General features: G+C 46.3%; 2 protein-coding genes across 3 annotated transcripts; one reads left to right on the top strand and one right to left on the bottom strand.

Moving 5' to 3' along the window:
* Positions 1-39: 39 nt before the first annotated feature.
* Positions 40-13,394, top strand: SURF4 (surfeit 4). 2 transcript variants are annotated; one of them, XM_065696149.1, is made up of 6 exons: positions 53-263; positions 7,121-7,307; positions 8,429-8,505; positions 9,109-9,152; positions 10,126-10,312; positions 10,562-13,394. In XM_065696149.1, the coding sequence occupies exons 1-6, from the start codon at positions 216-218 to the stop codon at positions 10,826-10,828; spliced, it is 810 nt and encodes a 269-aa protein (XP_065552221.1). In that variant the 5' UTR covers positions 53-215; the 3' UTR covers positions 10,829-13,394. The 2 variants fall into 2 exon arrangements, with proteins under 2 accessions (XP_065552222.1, XP_065552221.1); XM_065696150.1 differs by lacking the exon at positions 7,121-7,307 and having other exon boundaries at positions 40-263.
* A 249-nt stretch (positions 13,395-13,643) lies between these two features.
* Positions 13,644-16,547, bottom strand: SURF2 (surfeit 2). Its single transcript, XM_065696152.1, has 6 exons — positions 16,411-16,547; positions 16,096-16,250; positions 15,774-15,877; positions 15,169-15,360; positions 14,433-14,596; positions 13,644-13,740 (listed from the first exon to the last, which is right to left on the bottom strand). Exons 1-6 carry the CDS (start codon positions 16,501-16,503, stop codon positions 13,657-13,659), a joined length of 792 nt encoding a protein of 263 aa, XP_065552224.1. The 5' UTR covers positions 16,504-16,547; the 3' UTR covers positions 13,644-13,656.
* Position 16,548: the final 1 nt, after the last annotated feature.

Genomic DNA, 16,548 nt, shown 5'->3' with positions numbered 1-16,548 from the left:
GGGAGGTGGAGGGGCGGGGCAGCCCCACCCTCCCCTGGCCACGCCCCTCCCCTCTTGCGCCGGCGCTGCCTCCCGCGCGGCGCCTTTAAGGGCTGGCCTACGTGGCAGCGCAGCGATCGGTGCGCGGCCCGGGGCTCCTCCGCCACGCTCCGCCCGCCGCCGTCTCCGAGAGCCGGGCCCAGGCGCGCAGAGCCGTCGCCCCCCCGCCCGCCGCCATGGGCCAGAACGACATCATGAGCACCGCCGAGGATTTCGCGGACCAGGTGCGCGCCCGCCCGCCTGCCTCCCTCCTCCGCTGGCTGGGCGGCCTTTGTGTGCTGGGCCGCTTCCTGGGGCACTGGGGCTGGCGGGGAGGGGAGGCCGCCGGCCCGGGGACTCAGCTGGGCCGCGGGAGGGCAGCCGCAATGGCGGCGTCCCGGAGCGGGGTCGCCACCTTGGGGCCTGCGGGCTCTCTCGGTCACGTCGCCCCGAGGGAAGGCTGGGGCCCGGCTTCCCGCCGGAGAGGGAGTGGCCGGTGCAGGCCCGGCGCCTGGGTCCCTGTGGGGGTGCCGGCCCCTGTGCTCATGCGGGCCTTGCGACTGCTCCTCGGGCTGTGCACGGCGAAGCGGGCAAGTTCCCCTTGGGAACTGGGCTCCTTCCTGGGAGCGGAAGGAGAGCAGGGTCCGAGCCGCTCTTGTCCTGGGGCAGCCGTCCCGGCTGGCAAATGGGGCTTAAAGGGGTGTGGGAAATGAGGGCGAGGTGATGAGGACAGGAAAGTGTAAATCTGAGCCCCGACGGGTACCTGAAAACCCAGACCGGAAGATGTTTGCCAGCACTCCGGTGCTGTGCTTGGATAAAAGGGGTAAAACGAGAGCAAGCCAGTTGGTGCTGCCTGGTAATTCTCTTTGTATCTATTTCAGTGAAGGTTCTTACAGATTTCTCTGTTAAATAGACTTTTCTTATCTCTTATATGTAAGAGTAGAAACATTTTGAGCATAAGTAGTTGATCTGCTGGTGATGCTTTTAGAAAGATCTTCACTGTCATTGTGATTCATCTAATTGAAAATGAGAGGCAGCATCTTATCATATTTAACAGGTTCTCTGGAAAACCTGATTCTGCCTGGTTCTACAGCTCTGACTATTGAAGTTGTGTGGTGCAACATAACATGTCACAGCTCTGAGGGGCTGTGCTGCCTCTGTGTCTTTAACCGAGTTTCACTGGGAAAACCTGTTCCATGCTTCCTCCCCACCCCCAGATGGAAGTTTCAGAGACAGAGCTTCGTATGTTGCATGGAGTATCCATTTTAGAGGGTGTCTGCATCATTTTGGTCATCCTCTGTTTACCTTCTCCTCTCACTCCCTTTACAGAAGTAAACTATCACTATTGTGTTCAAACTACTTGCCAAAATTTAGGACTCTTGTCCTGACCTTTTCATAAGGCTTCTCTATTTACTCCTGTGTGACTATTTCTAGATGTCCTTAACACCCCTTTATTCATACTAATGAAAGCTCTTTTATCCAGCTAAAATGCTGTTTGCTTCCTCCTGAAATGAGTTTTAAATGGCACATTATTTGTGCTTGGCCTCATCCTACATAAAGATGAGTTTTTAGCTGCAGAATTCGGAGTGTTTGCCTACAGTTACCCATCAGGTGATAAAACATTTTTTTTATGCTTTCCAAGTAACTAGCCCCTTTGATAATTCTGCCTTCAGATAGCTGCCTAGTAGCTCAATCGTGTGCTTTCCGTATGTGTATTATGCTAAAACTCAGTATCACACCAGTGTAGGAGTGATTTACTAAGTGATAACCTTTGGTATATATTGCAAAGTTAACACTTGGCTTATGGAAACTGTTAGTTCATATTAGATTAAAAAAAATACTTGGAATATTTGGACTGCAATTGTGTTGAAGCTCTTCTTGATGGAGGTGGAGGTAGTCGAGCTGGACAGTGTCTATTCTGGGAGCTCAGGGCATTCTCAGTGTATCCTGGATTTCTCCATTGCCTGTACCTAGTGTTCAAGAATAACGAGTCTTAAATTTCTGTAATATAAAAGACCTGTGGCAAAAAGTTAACAGCTACTTCCATGGTTTATCAGCATGTCCTGAATGTCTCTTACAAGTGCAATAATAATCCATTCCTTAAATTGAAACACTAAAGCTTAACTTTTCTCAGATACTGTAATTCCTATTTGAATTAGCAAATTATGCCCTAAATGCCAAGATATTCAGTAGTAACAAGTAATCCAAAGCTGAGCTAGTGCAGTGAAGACACGGTTTTACAAGGCAGCTAGGCTTTTCTGACAGCTAGCTGTCAGGGAAAGGTGCTGTCCTGCTTCTCCCATGGATGTGGCCCCCTTTTCTCTCACACCAGTACTTTTCTGTCACTGGACTGGAGAGCTGAACTGGCAGGGAAGAAAGAGATCATTTTTTCTTTTGGTTCGATTGTATCATTGTTTAGATAAGTGAGCACCAGTGCTTGTGGTGGGATCACTTGTGATGAGAACTAGCTGTGAGCTTAGCTTGGCTAAAGCATGAGTTTGTAGCCCACAGGTGCACAGTATGGCTGGTGACCTGTGCTCTGAGCTGTTGGTGGTTTCCAAGGCCTGCAGCAGAGGCCTTGCTTGGGGCTGGGCCTGTTGAATTCAGGGAAGGCAACTTGTTAGATACTGGGGAGGGTGGGCAAAGCTATTAAAGGCTCTTGAAACCTGGGTGAGCCACAGTGCAAGGAAATCACAATCTTGGTTCAAAATGATGCCCAACTACAGGCTTCGTGGTCTGATTTCTTTTTCAGCACTACAGCACGAGCCCAGTCTTAATTTCTGAGTATTTAAATTATTCGATTAATAAGCCCTTTTTTAGTGATTCCTGTTTAAAATATTGCATGCTAAGCATTTCAGTGCAGTTGCCGTGTACTGCTGACATTATTGTACTGAAAAATAGCTGTATCTGGGCCCTGTGCTGATTGTTTAGGGTTCGAGAGCTGGTTGTCTCTCCTCTGTAATCCTTGTAAGAGGGAGCAGATCTCAGGAACTTTTTCTAGTGTCTGTACTAATCTTTAGGAATGTGGGTGCCTGGTATTTCTGCTGTTACAAAAAAAATATGGACAGAAGTGCAAGGAGACTATAGAGTCACTGCTGCAATGAAAGGGCTGCAAGGGGCACCCAGACTCTGGGGGTTTCATTTAGTTTTCCAAAATAAATGCTGATGCATGTTGTTCAGCTAAAGCCAACATCTCTGTATCCTATTTTGCAGAACATGGAAGGGAGAATAAAACATTTAATGTTAGTCTGAACTTTTCTGTGTTTTATATTAAAAAATGAATTTGGAAATGTTCTCTGTAACTTAGTGATGTCAGTACATCAATCCTTTAGCATTATAAGCCACATACCCGGTTCTGGTTAGGCTAGAAAATAATCTCCCTATGAAGAATGATAGCAAATTCCAATATACAGAAAAATCGTATTTTAACATTTGATTACTAAATAGCTTTTTGAAAAATGGAATTGGTATAAGGCACATTTTAGGAGTGAAAAGCATTATTACAAGAAATCGTCCTGCAATTAAAAATTTAAGATTTATGACAATGTTCTAGTGTGTCACTAGATTCCTGCCTTTTGAAGTAAGTAGGAAAGCCTCTGTTTCTAGCTTTCCCAAGGAACTTGCATATATTGATCAACTCGGCGTGGTGGGTGCTGTTGTCCTTCTGGTGCTTAGGTGGGAGTTCTTTCAGTGGATGTACACAGGTTGGTGAAAGAAGTTATTTGTTCTTTTTTCTCTGCCAGAGGATTGAGCATCCTGTTCTATGAAGGATCACAGGCTGCTGGAAGTATCTGTCCTCCTGGAACAAAGGAAACCCTTAAATGAATGTCATTTAGATATTTGCAATATGCCTTTATGGGAAGCTCTAAGCTAATAATGCTGTGCAGCACATGAGGGCTTTCTGGGTACATCAGCAGGCTGCTCTGCTCATCACCATGATGAGCACTTCCCTGATGTAAGAACACACACCTCCTAGCTATATACTGGTCTTAAAGTACCTGTAGTTATGCTATGGTATATGCACTTTGAACAGCACAGACTAGAGTTTTAACAAATTTGATACTGCTGGAGGTAGAGTATAGTTTAGAAAGTATCATAAAGAGTCAAAACAGAATGATTTTATTACCTCTGTTTGCACAGGGCCTTTTCATTGTTTTGAATATTTTTAAGCCTCCTTTTGAAAAATCCTGGATCCTCTTGTGCATCTCTGCTTGTTGAGAGGAACATTGAACTCTCTGCCCCTCTGAGCTGTTAGAGGGGAAAGTGGCAAGGCAGACCCCTCTAGTGTATGCTAGTGACTTGGCTGCCAACATAGAACCAGCTGGTCTTCAAAATAGTTCTGCTTCAGCGTGTTGTTGTCTCTTCTGTATTGTCTCTTGGAAGGAGGCAGTGTGTGCTAAGAACAGGTGATGCAAAACCCACAGTGGAATAAGCTATCCTATTACTTGATGTCATGAGTTTAACACTGCAACCTCCATCAATGTCAACAGTTTTGCTTTGGTTTACAGGTATTGTGCTTAGTGGTGTGCATGCTTCATGTCCCACATCTTAGCTGGATGTTTATCAACTGCAGTTAACCACATTTCACATACATGCTGCTTTTATCTGTGTGAATTTTAAAGGAAGTAGGAAGTGGTCTAAAGTTACAGCATTTGAGCCACAGTGATGTGCAGAGCAGAAAAACGGGGTGTCTGGTACTATTAGTTCAGTCCCACTTCTGGAGATCTCCTGTTTTTTAGAAGTTATCCTGTCCTTAGTTAAACTACTTGGGTGATTTATACCCAAACCCTCTAATTGCAGAATCACTTGGTGTTTGTTGTGTTCTCTTCCTTTAGTCATCACATAACTGTTCTCTTGCTTTCTCTCTGGATGTCCATGGCTAGTTGTTATTTTAGCCTTGTTTTTTTTTTTTTGTTCATACGGTCTGTTTCTGAAGCCGATTTACTTCAGGCTTGCTGTGGTACAGGGGCCATCAACTTGTGTGTAGCTAAGTAAATGCAGCTACATGGGTTATGGGTGTCCAGCGATGATAAGGCTGCTCCTTTACACTTGGAGAACAGGTAAATGTTAAATGCCTTCTTGCTTCCTTCACCTGGATTGTTGGCAGTTACCCTTTCAGGAAAGGGGGAGATCAGCTTACATGACCCATTTCAAAATAACAAAGATGAGGCCTGGAGGCAGATATCCTCTTTTAAGGTTTCTGCTTTGTTCTGCCTCTCCACAGCAGGTCTCTTTCCTTACAGATGCCTTCCACTTTCATTTATTTATTTTTTTTTTCCTAGACCAAAGTTGCTTGTTCTGGGTCTTGACACAGCAGAGTTACTGCACAAACCACTTCTGGGTTTGTACTGGTTCCAAAATAACTTTGTCCTTAGTATTCCATAGCAAGTTTCCCCAAATGCACAGTGAAATCCAGGAGAGAAGCAAGCTGTAAGCCAAGCTGTGCATCTCATGCAGTGACAAAGATCACAAATTTTCTTCTGACTCATTCATCCAACTGTTGACATGGCTTAAAAAAGCCTGAAGTGGCAGCCCTGAATCAGAGTACAGCTGCACTTAAAACGTACTCCGTTGACTTGACTCTTGACCCTTAGACTCTGGCTACATGCAGTACAACTGCTGTAGTTTGTTCCCATAGTCACTGTTTAATTAAGTGTGATTGGTGGGGTTTTTTTCTTGTGATAATTTTTAGTTAAACAGTAAGCAAAGCTTGACATTTGCATAAGCTTTAGAGCAGCCTTTGGTAATTACTAGTTACTTTGGCAAGGATAAACTTTCAGCAGTGGCTTTAGTCTCCTTGCTCCATGCTCCCATATATACTGAAAGCATGCAGCACTGCCAGAGCTGTAAAGATTTTGCCCAGGAAGAAACCAGTCAGCTCTCTTGTCTAACCTGAGGTCCATGGGGATACTGAATTACAAAAGAAAAGGCTTGTGTGCCTTCTCAGTCCATTCTTCATAGCACAGTTCAGTGCTGTCTAGAAGATGCCTATACACACATGGGTTCCCTCACCCCTTTTCATGCTTGAAGTATTCCAATATTGTATAAACAACATGATTCGATGTGCCTTACAACACATGGAACTTCATGTGGGGTAATGGGGTTTTGTTAAACAGCAGTTCCTCCTTATCCTAGTGTGGGCCTCCCTGCGGATTCTGGAAGCTAGATCTACATGAAGCCTCCTGGCATGGGCATTTACTTTCATGAGTATTAACCTGCTCAAACTGCTTCTGTCATCTGGAGGCAAAAACCTGCTGTTTAATCTTGTAGTTAGTTTTAGATTATGTTCACATTTGTTTCTTACTAGATTTCACTTGCTCAGACAGGAGTATAGGCTGGCTCCAGATACATCCTCTGAGAGATGTGGCTAAGCTGAACCTGTGTGTGGAAGAGGCCAGCCAGGTGCTGGCTTGCACCAAGTGACAATGCAAATCCAAGTGCTGTTTCTTAATGGATGTAGAAACTGTATACTTCGAGGAGAGAGGGTGCAGTTACATGCAATGGCCACACTGATCTGGTTGCTGCTGCTGGTACACAAGTGCGCATGCTTTGCACCGTTGCTTTTCTGAGCTGCTAGGAAGAACTGGCTTGGCAGAAAGCTTATTAATGTTTTTCAGTTTGTACCAAGTGGGTCTCCTGTCAGCCTGACTCCCCCAGTCGGTTTGTTACAAGGTGTTGAGTGCCTGATCATGTAGGACTGTCCTTTCAGCTCCTGGCTGGCTGATAGTTGAAATGTAACAGGAAACCCTGAGACAGAAGCTAAAACCAGGGTCAGCTTTTGGCTAGTAAGAGCTTCATCAAGCACAGTTCCACTTATGTAGGAAGGTGTTGCTGGATTCTGGTTTTCTCCAGGTCCTTGTCCCAAATGTTCTTGGGGTGGCATGTGACAACAGGTTTCCCCCTGCTGCTTCCAGCTGTTCTCAAACTGAAGTGGAGAAGAATTTCATTAAATCAAGTCCCAAGTATGTGTTTCTTTCCAGATGTTGATGATTTAAGTGCATGAGAACTGCCGACCTCAGAGTCTGCAGAGTGCATGGATCTGTTATGGCTTGAGTATCATCTTGCCTTGGTCCCCTGCTAACAATGCTGTCTGCCCGTGCAGTTCCTGAGGGTGACGAAGCAATACCTGCCCCACGTGGCCCACCTGTGCCTGATCAGCACTTTCCTGGAGGATGGCATCCGCATGTGGTTCCAGTGGAGCGAACAGAGGGATTACATTGATGGCACATGGAACTGTGGCTATTTCCTGGCCTCCATCTTTGTGTTCATAAATCTCTTTGGACAGCTAAGTAAGTGGCTCTAAGGCTGTTAAGGTGGATGCCAGAGCACTCCGGTGTGTCTGCCACCCTGGCTTGTGTAACCAGTGTGAATCATGTAAGCATGGGATGCTTCACTGACTTCTTAATAGCCACTGAAAGCTTAGAACTGATAGTACCACATGGGCTGAATGAAAAGAACTCAATTGACCTGTTTCAGTCTTTCCTGGAAGTGATCTTGGAGAATTTCTTCTGACACTACCTCTGAGTCAGATGCCAAGAATCCATTAGGACAATCTGTTTTCAATTCTGTACGTGCCTCTCTAAACACATACACCCCCTGAATTTTCTAAATTAAATACTCTTATTTCTTAAACAGGGCAGTGTTAAGACTTTCCTGGTGTCCTGATTGAAGGGGTATTAATCTCAGTGGCAGTCTTGTCCTGCAGGTGGTGTGCTTAAGCCTGAGGGGGACTTGTGTTGGAGATTTTTCAAAGCCCAGGATTAAAAATAAGCCCGGAAGCAGAGCTCCTGTTGAGCGTGCTGGTGGGCCTGGAGAAACGGAGAGAAGTCAGATCCTTTGCTGTTCATGTTGTGTCCCTTGATTGCTCTGGCAATTTCTTGTCTCGTGTTTGGGTTTAAATTATTTTAACCTCGTATTTTTGTGTAACAAATCAGCTTAATTGAATGCAGTTACCAGTCCTCATGTCAAAGTAGCAAAGGCTGTCAGTGCTTTGTGATAAAGACTTGAGGAAGGCTATAAATCAAAAGCTTTAAAGGAAGACGTACAGCATGTTTGCCCTAACACCTCTTTCACCAAAAAATAAAATCCATAGTTAGTTGAGTTCCTTTTTAATTTCTTGTAATGCTTCAACACCAATGGCTGCTGTACAGTGCTGTGTTGGGGGCTGCATTCAGCATGTGCTTACCCTTTGTAAAATAGAAGATGCTTCCGGATTTAGAATACATTTTAAAATGCGCTAAGACTTCTAGGTTCTCAAACTGATTTGTGCCAGTAAAATTTCCTGCTTGATGTTCTTTGTGGCTCAGTGGAAAGCGACCAGTGTCTGCTCAGATCAGAACAAGTTAGCATTCCTGCAGCATCTTTTCCTGTGCAAGCCAGAATGTAACTGTGTTCAATTTCCCCAACTCAGGCGGCTGCATCCTGGTGCTGAGTAGGAACTTTGTGCAATATGCCTGCTTTGGACTGTTTGGAATTATAGCATTACAGGTAGGAGGCTTGTCTTCAGCCCTTCTAAATTTTATCTTTCAAATCTTGCTTTGCCCCAGTACTACCAACGTGTTTAAATACAACTCGCAGCTCTGGAATTCTTCTCCACCCTGGCCTAATGCCAGTCCTCAATGGCACAGAACTGTTTTGCTGCTTCTGATGTGCCCAATAGATCCTGAGCTGTAATTCAGTTGGCTGGAGACATTGATTCAATACTTGACCAATTTAGCAGAAGTAACTTGCACTTTACCTGTATGTCAGTAAAGTGCCAGATGTGGAACTTGCAGTTGCTTTGGCCTTCAGCACACAGCTATTATAAAAGATCCTAGCTAGTAGTAGCATCCTTTCTATTGAAAACCAGTGAATTGGGGTGCAGGGGGTGTGGGGGGTGTGCGGCTACAGCACAAGTCAGTCGTGGCTTCTGTTCCCTGGTTTACACTGGCTGACTGGACCACAGATGTAACCTACCTTGTTTCCTTCAGTGTAACATACTTGTAACTGACTTCTGCTATGGATAGCACAGGCTTGAGACTGTAACATAAATTCATAATGTCAGTGCAGTTTATATGGTGTTTTAACCTGGCTTTTTTTCCCTTTGCCTAGACTATTGCATACAGCATTCTATGGGACCTGAAGTTCTTGATGAGGTATGCCTACTTCTTAGAGTTTATCAGAACAGAATCAAAACTGTCCTCTGTCCCTGACAGAGCAAATGATCTCTGTACATGGTGTTTACTAGAAATACACCACTAGAAGTATTTTCAAATTGTGCATTTATGTTAAACAAGAAATGTCAGCACTTAAAAAATCAGTAGAGTCTGTGTTAAGCCATAGAGCACTATTGTAGAAGGCAAAAGACTAATCCTAGCCCTCTAGGATCTAAGTGCTTCTGCAACTAACCTTCTTGCTGAGCACTCGCAAGCAGCTGTCTAGACTGGATCAGTGAGCTGCTGTTATTTCCTAAATGGCTAAAATAGCAACTGTGCTTATGCATGACTGAAGCCATTTTCTGGGATAGCTAAAGCATATAGATGCTAGAATGGTTTCTGGGATTTTAAAGCTCTAGCACCTTCTTGAAGTATAAGACAAGGCCTTTAAACATGAGCTTTCTTGCCAATCCTGAGTAATGGCTGACTGTTGCCTTTTCACCCCTCTCCTTTGAGAATGGGGGTAGGGGGCAGCACAAGAACTATACTCTGGGCTTACTACAACCCGTAAGCTGTGTACCTGGGTAATTTTTAGCAGGACTGCTATTCTGTTTTCTCAAAGCAGCCTCTGAACTACTTTGGCATATGTGATTAAACCTGAGGTCCAGAATAACTTCAATACAACTAAAGTCATGCTATGACAGATGCTAAGCAATTGTGCCTGAGCTGAGGGCGCTGGACTTCCCTGGCAGGCTTTACGTGTCTGCACAGGCTTGGGGAAATCCTTGGGTGCAATACTGCTGTGTCATCTGTGAAGCCTAATGCAGGCACAGTGCATGGGAGGAGTAGGTCACTCCTCCCCAGCATGCAGATTCTTACTGAGTTTAAATTGTCAAATAAAACTTTAAGTCACTAGAGTAGTGCAAAGTATAAACTGCCTTTGGGTTTTCTTTTTCCCCCTGTCTTCCTGTAGGAACCTGGCCCTTGGGGGAGGTTTGCTGCTGCTGTTGGCCGAGTCACGCTCAGAGGGGAAAAGCATGTTTGCTGGTGTCCCCACCATGCGGGAAAGCTCCCCAAAGCAGTACATGCAGCTGGGGGGCCGTGTGCTGCTGGTCCTCATGTTCATGACACTGCTACATTTTGATATGAACTTCTTTTCTGTAAGTATCCGAGTATAAAAGTATGAGTTAAGGAACTAGAATATAGTACCAACTCCCTGATCAGCTGCAGCACCTGCTCAGTGCTTATGATTTAAGTCTATTTTTTAGTAGAATTAATATGTAGAGAAAGTTACTAGATCATCTGTGGCACAACAGCCTGTTCTGTTGAACTTGTCCATGCTCTGTTCTGATGCTTGTCTGTCTATTTAAGAGCCATATGTAAGCTTGTGGGGTTTTCTTTGTTTGCAGATTCTGCAGAACATTGTGGGCACAGCCCTGATTATCTTGGTGGCAATTGGCTTCAAGACTAAGCTGGCTGCCTTGACTCTAGTCATCTGGCTGTTTGGCATCAATATCTACTTCAATGCCTTCTGGACCGTCCCACCCTACAAGCCCATGCATGACTTCCTCAAATACGATTTCTTCCAGACCATGTCTGTCATTGGAGGCCTCCTCCTTGTGGTTGCACTGGGTCCTGGTGGAGTCTCCATGGATGAGAAGAAAAAAGAGTGGTAACAGGAATAGCAACACTTCTTGGGACATAACATATTAAGTCCAGAACTGATTCTTTATGGATTCAACAAAAACTGCCAGCATTTTACACGTACATGCCCCCTTCTTATTAAAGGCACAGATAATTTGATTTACAGTGGCACCAGTAATGTAATAGACAAAATCCTATTTCTTCAAGAAAAGTTGCCTAGGCTTATTCTAACTTCCTAGATTTGGAACTAACCCAAGGAACCTGCATTTTGCTGATGCTTCAGTGAGTTGCAGTAGAACAGTAGTTTGCTGTCTTTAATGTCAGCAGTGTTTTGAAATTTGAAGTACTGTGAGCAGATACGGCTGTATCATTGTGTACTGTTGGGTTCTAGCTATAACTAAAAAAGTGGCTCCCGTTTCTCACCTTCATTAAAACTGTCTTGTGCATGAGGAGTTCCCTTGCTGATCATAGCATTTCTTATCAATGTGGAAAGCAGCATCAAGAAAAAACACTGTTATTCTGCTGCGTAGAGGCCTGTAATTCCATTTCGTTTAACAGGGGAAGTATTTCCTACCCCCAGATGGAAGGCAAAAGGAAAAACCCTGAAAGTAGTTGTAGCCCCTCTAGGTAAGAAAAGGGAGGGGGTCTTCTAACATGTCCCTGTTCCCCTCTCAAGAGGAACAAGGGATAATCCTTTATTGCTAATCAGGAGTCCTGTTTTGCTAATCAGTTCAAGGAGCGGAGGGGGCGATACTCCTGAAGAGACAGAATGTCACATTCTGTGAAAACTGTGTGCCAAAAGAACTGTATTCAGCATTCTTTCCCCAAAGTTTCCTCCTGCATTCCCAAGAAGGGAGCCAAGTTGTGCTGCAGGTTCCATAACAGAAGCTCCTTTCTGCTATTAACCAGCTTCCATCCACGTATGCCCCAAATTCCTATCTGAATTGTAGGTTATTGGTAAAAGTGTCTTGAAAACTGCAGAACTCCCCCTTTTCGCTGCACTCGGTAGGGGTGAGATGGGAGCAGTCTATCTTTTCATCTGTAGGGTTTGCTTCTCTGGCTCACTTCTGTCAGTCCTGGCTGCACCAGTCCCTGTGACAGCAAGGGTCCAGTCAAGGACAGCCCTTTCTCTGCTCCATGGTGGCTCATCCCAAGCTGTGCAGGGAGGACACCCCACATCAGCTCTGTGCTGCCAGAGCCCCAATTCTCGGCTCTGAATCCAACGGTTATAGCTGAAGAATGCAAATTCAAACCCATGCAGCGAATAAGCAGGTGGGGATATAACTTGTGTGTTCAGAGGGAGGAACTCCTCAGTACAGTGTGGGGGGAAGGCCCCATTTCCACCTTTCAGTGCCACAATCACTGTGCCATGAACATGCTTAGTGCTGCTCAGAGGAGGCATTTTGTCCTCTGCCAGTCAGCTAGGTAAGCCTGTTTCACTAGATCATGAAAGAGTTCTAGAAAGCATGAGCCCTACCAACTTGCTAATATTACATTGATACCTTGCACTGTTGTCTCCCGTGAGAAAGCTGCTCAACTGTTTGTTCAAGGAGTAATTCAGCTGAATGTCTCCAGCAGGAGCTATTTACCAGGGTCTCCTGGTAAGGGCACTAACCTGGACAGTTCAGCTTAATGGTTGCTTTTTAGGAGAGAAAACTAGTCTGAAAGAACTGATGCCAAATAGAAGAGCACTGATGAATGCTAAACCAATGATTTCATCATCTTGAAGGGAGAATGGCCAGTGTAGTAGTAAGATGTGCTGCTGCTGAAGGAATCAGTTGGGGGGTGGGTGGGAGGGGAAGCCAGCAGTTATGGTTGGGTCATATAGAAAGTTTTCTTCTTGAAAGGTTTTGCAAGAGAAGTTTTTTTACCTCAAGTGTTCACTGTGCCCATCTCTTCATAGCAAAACTAGTCTTTCCAGTTACAGATAAGCAGCACGGGTGCTTTTGCTCAGTTTCACTGCAGCTCTTGTAATGGTTTTAGACTACATCAAGGCAGCCAATCTCAGATACTTTAACTGCCAGTGGTGTTCATAGTATTTATAAATGGAACGATAGAAACTACTCCTGTAAGTAGCCCTTAAGTTGGCTTTCTCAACTTGTGTCCTGTCTAAGGAGCTGGATGACAACCTGGTCTGAAATGCTGACTGACCAGTTTCCTCTGTGAAAATTGAGTCCCTATTCTGGCAGAAGACCCCAGGAAAGGAACTGATATTGTCCCTTGCAGCAGAAATATTTTGGTACTAAAGGGGCATGGTCAGGAGGAGGGCATTAAAGGTATTTCCAGGCAGCACAATATGCAGAGTTACTGTGAGTCCTGATGCAGAAGATTCTGGTTTCCTACCTATGCTGCTGTATTTGTGCATCTCCCAAAAATCCCATGACCTCTCCCCATGGCTGAGAAGCTCTCACAAGCAGGATATCAGCTGTCAATTGGCTCTGCAAAGTGTTCTGGAATTCATTCTGAATATATTTTTGCTTTCTATGTGGAAAAAAAAAGTATAAATTCTCATTTTTATGCTGTATTTTGTACCTTAGTTGTGTTTGAAAATGTTTTGATTTTTGGAAACAATCAAAATAAAACAATGGCATCTTTGTATCCACCTGGCGTGTGTGAGTGGTGACGCTCCCCAGGCAGGCCGCTGGTTACTGCTCCTGTGCCACCTATTGACAATCCTCTTCATGAGGAAGAGTCCCCTGCTCTGGGCTGCCTGCATGTGGCAGTGCTTCTCCCTGGGGGCAGCCTGAAGCTCTTAAATACCAATTGATTCTACCCCACTGCTCCCCTCCTCAGCTCTAACAGGTAACAGCACCCACTGGAATTGTTACACAACAGGCTTCAGACCACTGTAGTTATCAGTTTATTTGCCATTCACTGCTTTCTTCAAGTTCTTGGGTTTTCGATGATGACTCTTGAATTTCTTCTTTAAAGGGCCTGACTGTTTCTGTAGAGAAAAATAAGTTAATCAGCTGATTTCCAAACCCCCAAGACAGCTGAAACAGAAACCGAGTGCTTTCCTTCACCAAGTGACAGAGCAGAAAAGATCTTTCCCTGCCCGTACCCTGCAAGTTTGCATCCCTTCCTCTGACAGATCTCTGGTTTCATTAGATACACTGTGTAGCGATGAACCCAAATTTCCCCCAGCCTCAACTCTCTGGTTTGACATAAATGATCTAGCCCCTTCCTCGGGGTCTGCCTTGGAGAGTTAAGGGTTTGTCCACCTTTGTGTAGGGAATATCTGTCTCCTTCCCAATCTGAGAAAGAATTCTTGCAAGGCAAGACCTGGCCAGATCCTCAAGAGGCAGAAAAAGGGCTTAGAAGGACCCTGTGCCTTCAAAGGGTTTGTGTTCGTGTGTGTGAGGGACATGCTTCAGTCTCCCTCTTAGGCCAGTGTGCAGCAGGATCCTGTCAATGGCCTCTTTGTACAGGCAGGAACAATGCTAGTGACCACAGACAGGGTAAATTGCTGGTGGCAGCTCACAACTCAGGACACAGCCAGGGGCTGGCACATGGGGAAAAGCCATTCTGAGTAGCTCTGCACCTTCTGCTGGTTCTCAGACAGGAACAGATCAAACACGTACGGGATGGGATCCCAGCTCAAGGCTCCCCTACTGCTGCATGCGGCGCAACTCCCACCTTTCCCCGTTTGTTGCTGGCTCTGCTGGCATCTGTTTTTCCACCATCCTCTCTGTTCATGTCACCATTCTGCTTGGTCCCATCATCCTCGCTGTCTGTTGCAAAGTCATCACTGCCCTCTGTGGTTTGTGGAGCCGTTGGGCTTTTTCTTGGGAAGAGTGCAGCTAAAATACAAATACTTAGCATCAGCCCCCTGTGACACAGGCTTCCCCCCGACTTCACTCTGAGACATCTTGAAAAGCAATTTCCAAAGCTGCTTCCAGTCGCTGAGCTCGTATGTGTCACCGCTGAAATTCCTGGGAAATAAACACGCTGGTTTATGAGGAGTGTGCTGCGCTCTCACGCGCCCCACTCCGGGGACTGCTCAGCACAGGCCGTTCTGGGGCGTCATCCCTGTCCCTCCCACAGCCCGGCAACACCCACAGGTGTAAGCAGCACGCCCTGACCAGCTTCTGTGAGACTCAAGGATTTGTTAGGAAATGAGGAAAGCAGAGATAGCTAAAGCAGTAAATCCCAGCGGATCCTGGATACCTCCCCTAACACCTTATGTGATCCAGCTCTGGTTATTACTTAGTGGTAACTGCAGTTTCTCATCTGGTGGTGGTAAGCTTTACTGAAACCCAAGAACTCCATGCCTCTGGCATGTGAGCAACGAAGAACAGTATAAAGAAGCTGGGAGAAAATCCCTTCAAAAAACTCCCTTCAGGACACAGATGATAGTGATGTTCTCACTCACATGGGTACAGGTCACTCATGCTGTCATCTGTCTCCTCTCCATCCTCATCGCTGGACTGTGGCTCCCAGAATTCCTCTTTTCTGTAAGGCTGCCTGCTCCTGTTCATTTGGTCATCAGAGTGCTGCATCCGCCGCTGCTTCTGTCGCAGGCACGTCGGGATGTACTCCACTCCTTCCTTCTGGCACTCCTCATCTAAGAGAGCAGCTCTGAGGAAGGCCACCCTACCACCTCAGGCCTTTTCATTCCCACCTCCTAGCTTGTGCTAAATGCATCTCAAAAGTAAGTCAACCTCCAACTCTAATATACATTCATGTAACCTACAGCGATGCTAAGGACCATAAAAGAGGGGAAAGACGTTTACACTGAGCCTGTGCTGGAGGAGTGAACTGCCCTCTCCAGTAAGGATGTTCCATGGTATTTGCTAGAGGCCAATTGCTTCCTACATCTGGGATCTTCCTCCATAGCTGAGGAGCACACACAGCAACAGCAGCGCACTACTGTCAACCTAAAGAAAACTGACCGACTCCCTTCACGTACATCTGCTGGAATCTCAGAAGTTCAGAGAAAAAACCTCCTCTGCTTGTATCTTTAGAAAAGCCACTTACATGTTTTTAGGGCCTTCTGGTAGCGCCTCCCCTGGACATGAGCCAGCACTTGCTCTGGGTACTTGTTGATGTGCCTTAGAGTCAGCTTGCAGAACAGCTGGTGTCTGACAAAGGCAGAAACAAAGAGCCAGCAACAGTTTAAGTTTGCTACTGCATAGTAACTTTTCACTTACAAGGACTGCGCTCACAGCTGATAAACATTTTATAAAGCCTTTTCCAGTCTCCCAAACCCCACAGACTCAAGAACCTTTGTAAAACTCTACCGCTGCATGTCTGACACGGAACAAAGCGTTAAGCCTGCCACACGGGGAAGAATACGTACAGGTTCTTTGTGCTGGGCACTATATGGGGCTCAAACATGCTGTAGTCGAACTCCCCGGCTGTCTTTACCAGCCGCTGATACTTCTTGCCGTTAGTGTAAGCCTGCAGGTCCGAGAGCCGGCACAGCATCTCGTGTCCCGTCAGCCTGCACCGCACCTGAAGGACACGTCTGGTCAAGGAAGCGCGGGGGGATGCCGAGAGCTGGGGCGCCCCCCGCCCCCACACCGGGACAAAGCCCCCGGGCCCGCCGCCCCCCCGGCCCGCTCCAGGGACGCGGCCCCGGCCTCCCCGTGCAAACCCCTCCGAGCAGCCGCACCCGGCCCGGCGGCACGAGGCAGAGCAGCGGATGCTGCCGCAGGAAGCGCCGCTCCGCCTCGGGCACCGCAGGCGCCGCCGCACGCTCCGCCATGCCGGAGCAGCGCTCCCGACTTCCGGTGCCGGAACCATAGAGAGG

This window comes from Lathamus discolor, chromosome 15 (genome assembly GCF_037157495.1).
Source record: "Lathamus discolor isolate bLatDis1 chromosome 15, bLatDis1.hap1, whole genome shotgun sequence".
In the NCBI taxonomy this organism is placed as follows: domain Eukaryota; kingdom Metazoa; phylum Chordata; class Aves; order Psittaciformes; family Psittacidae; genus Lathamus; species Lathamus discolor.
Note: the sequence above shows the minus strand (reverse complement) of the source record. Positions and strands in the feature narration are given on the sequence as shown.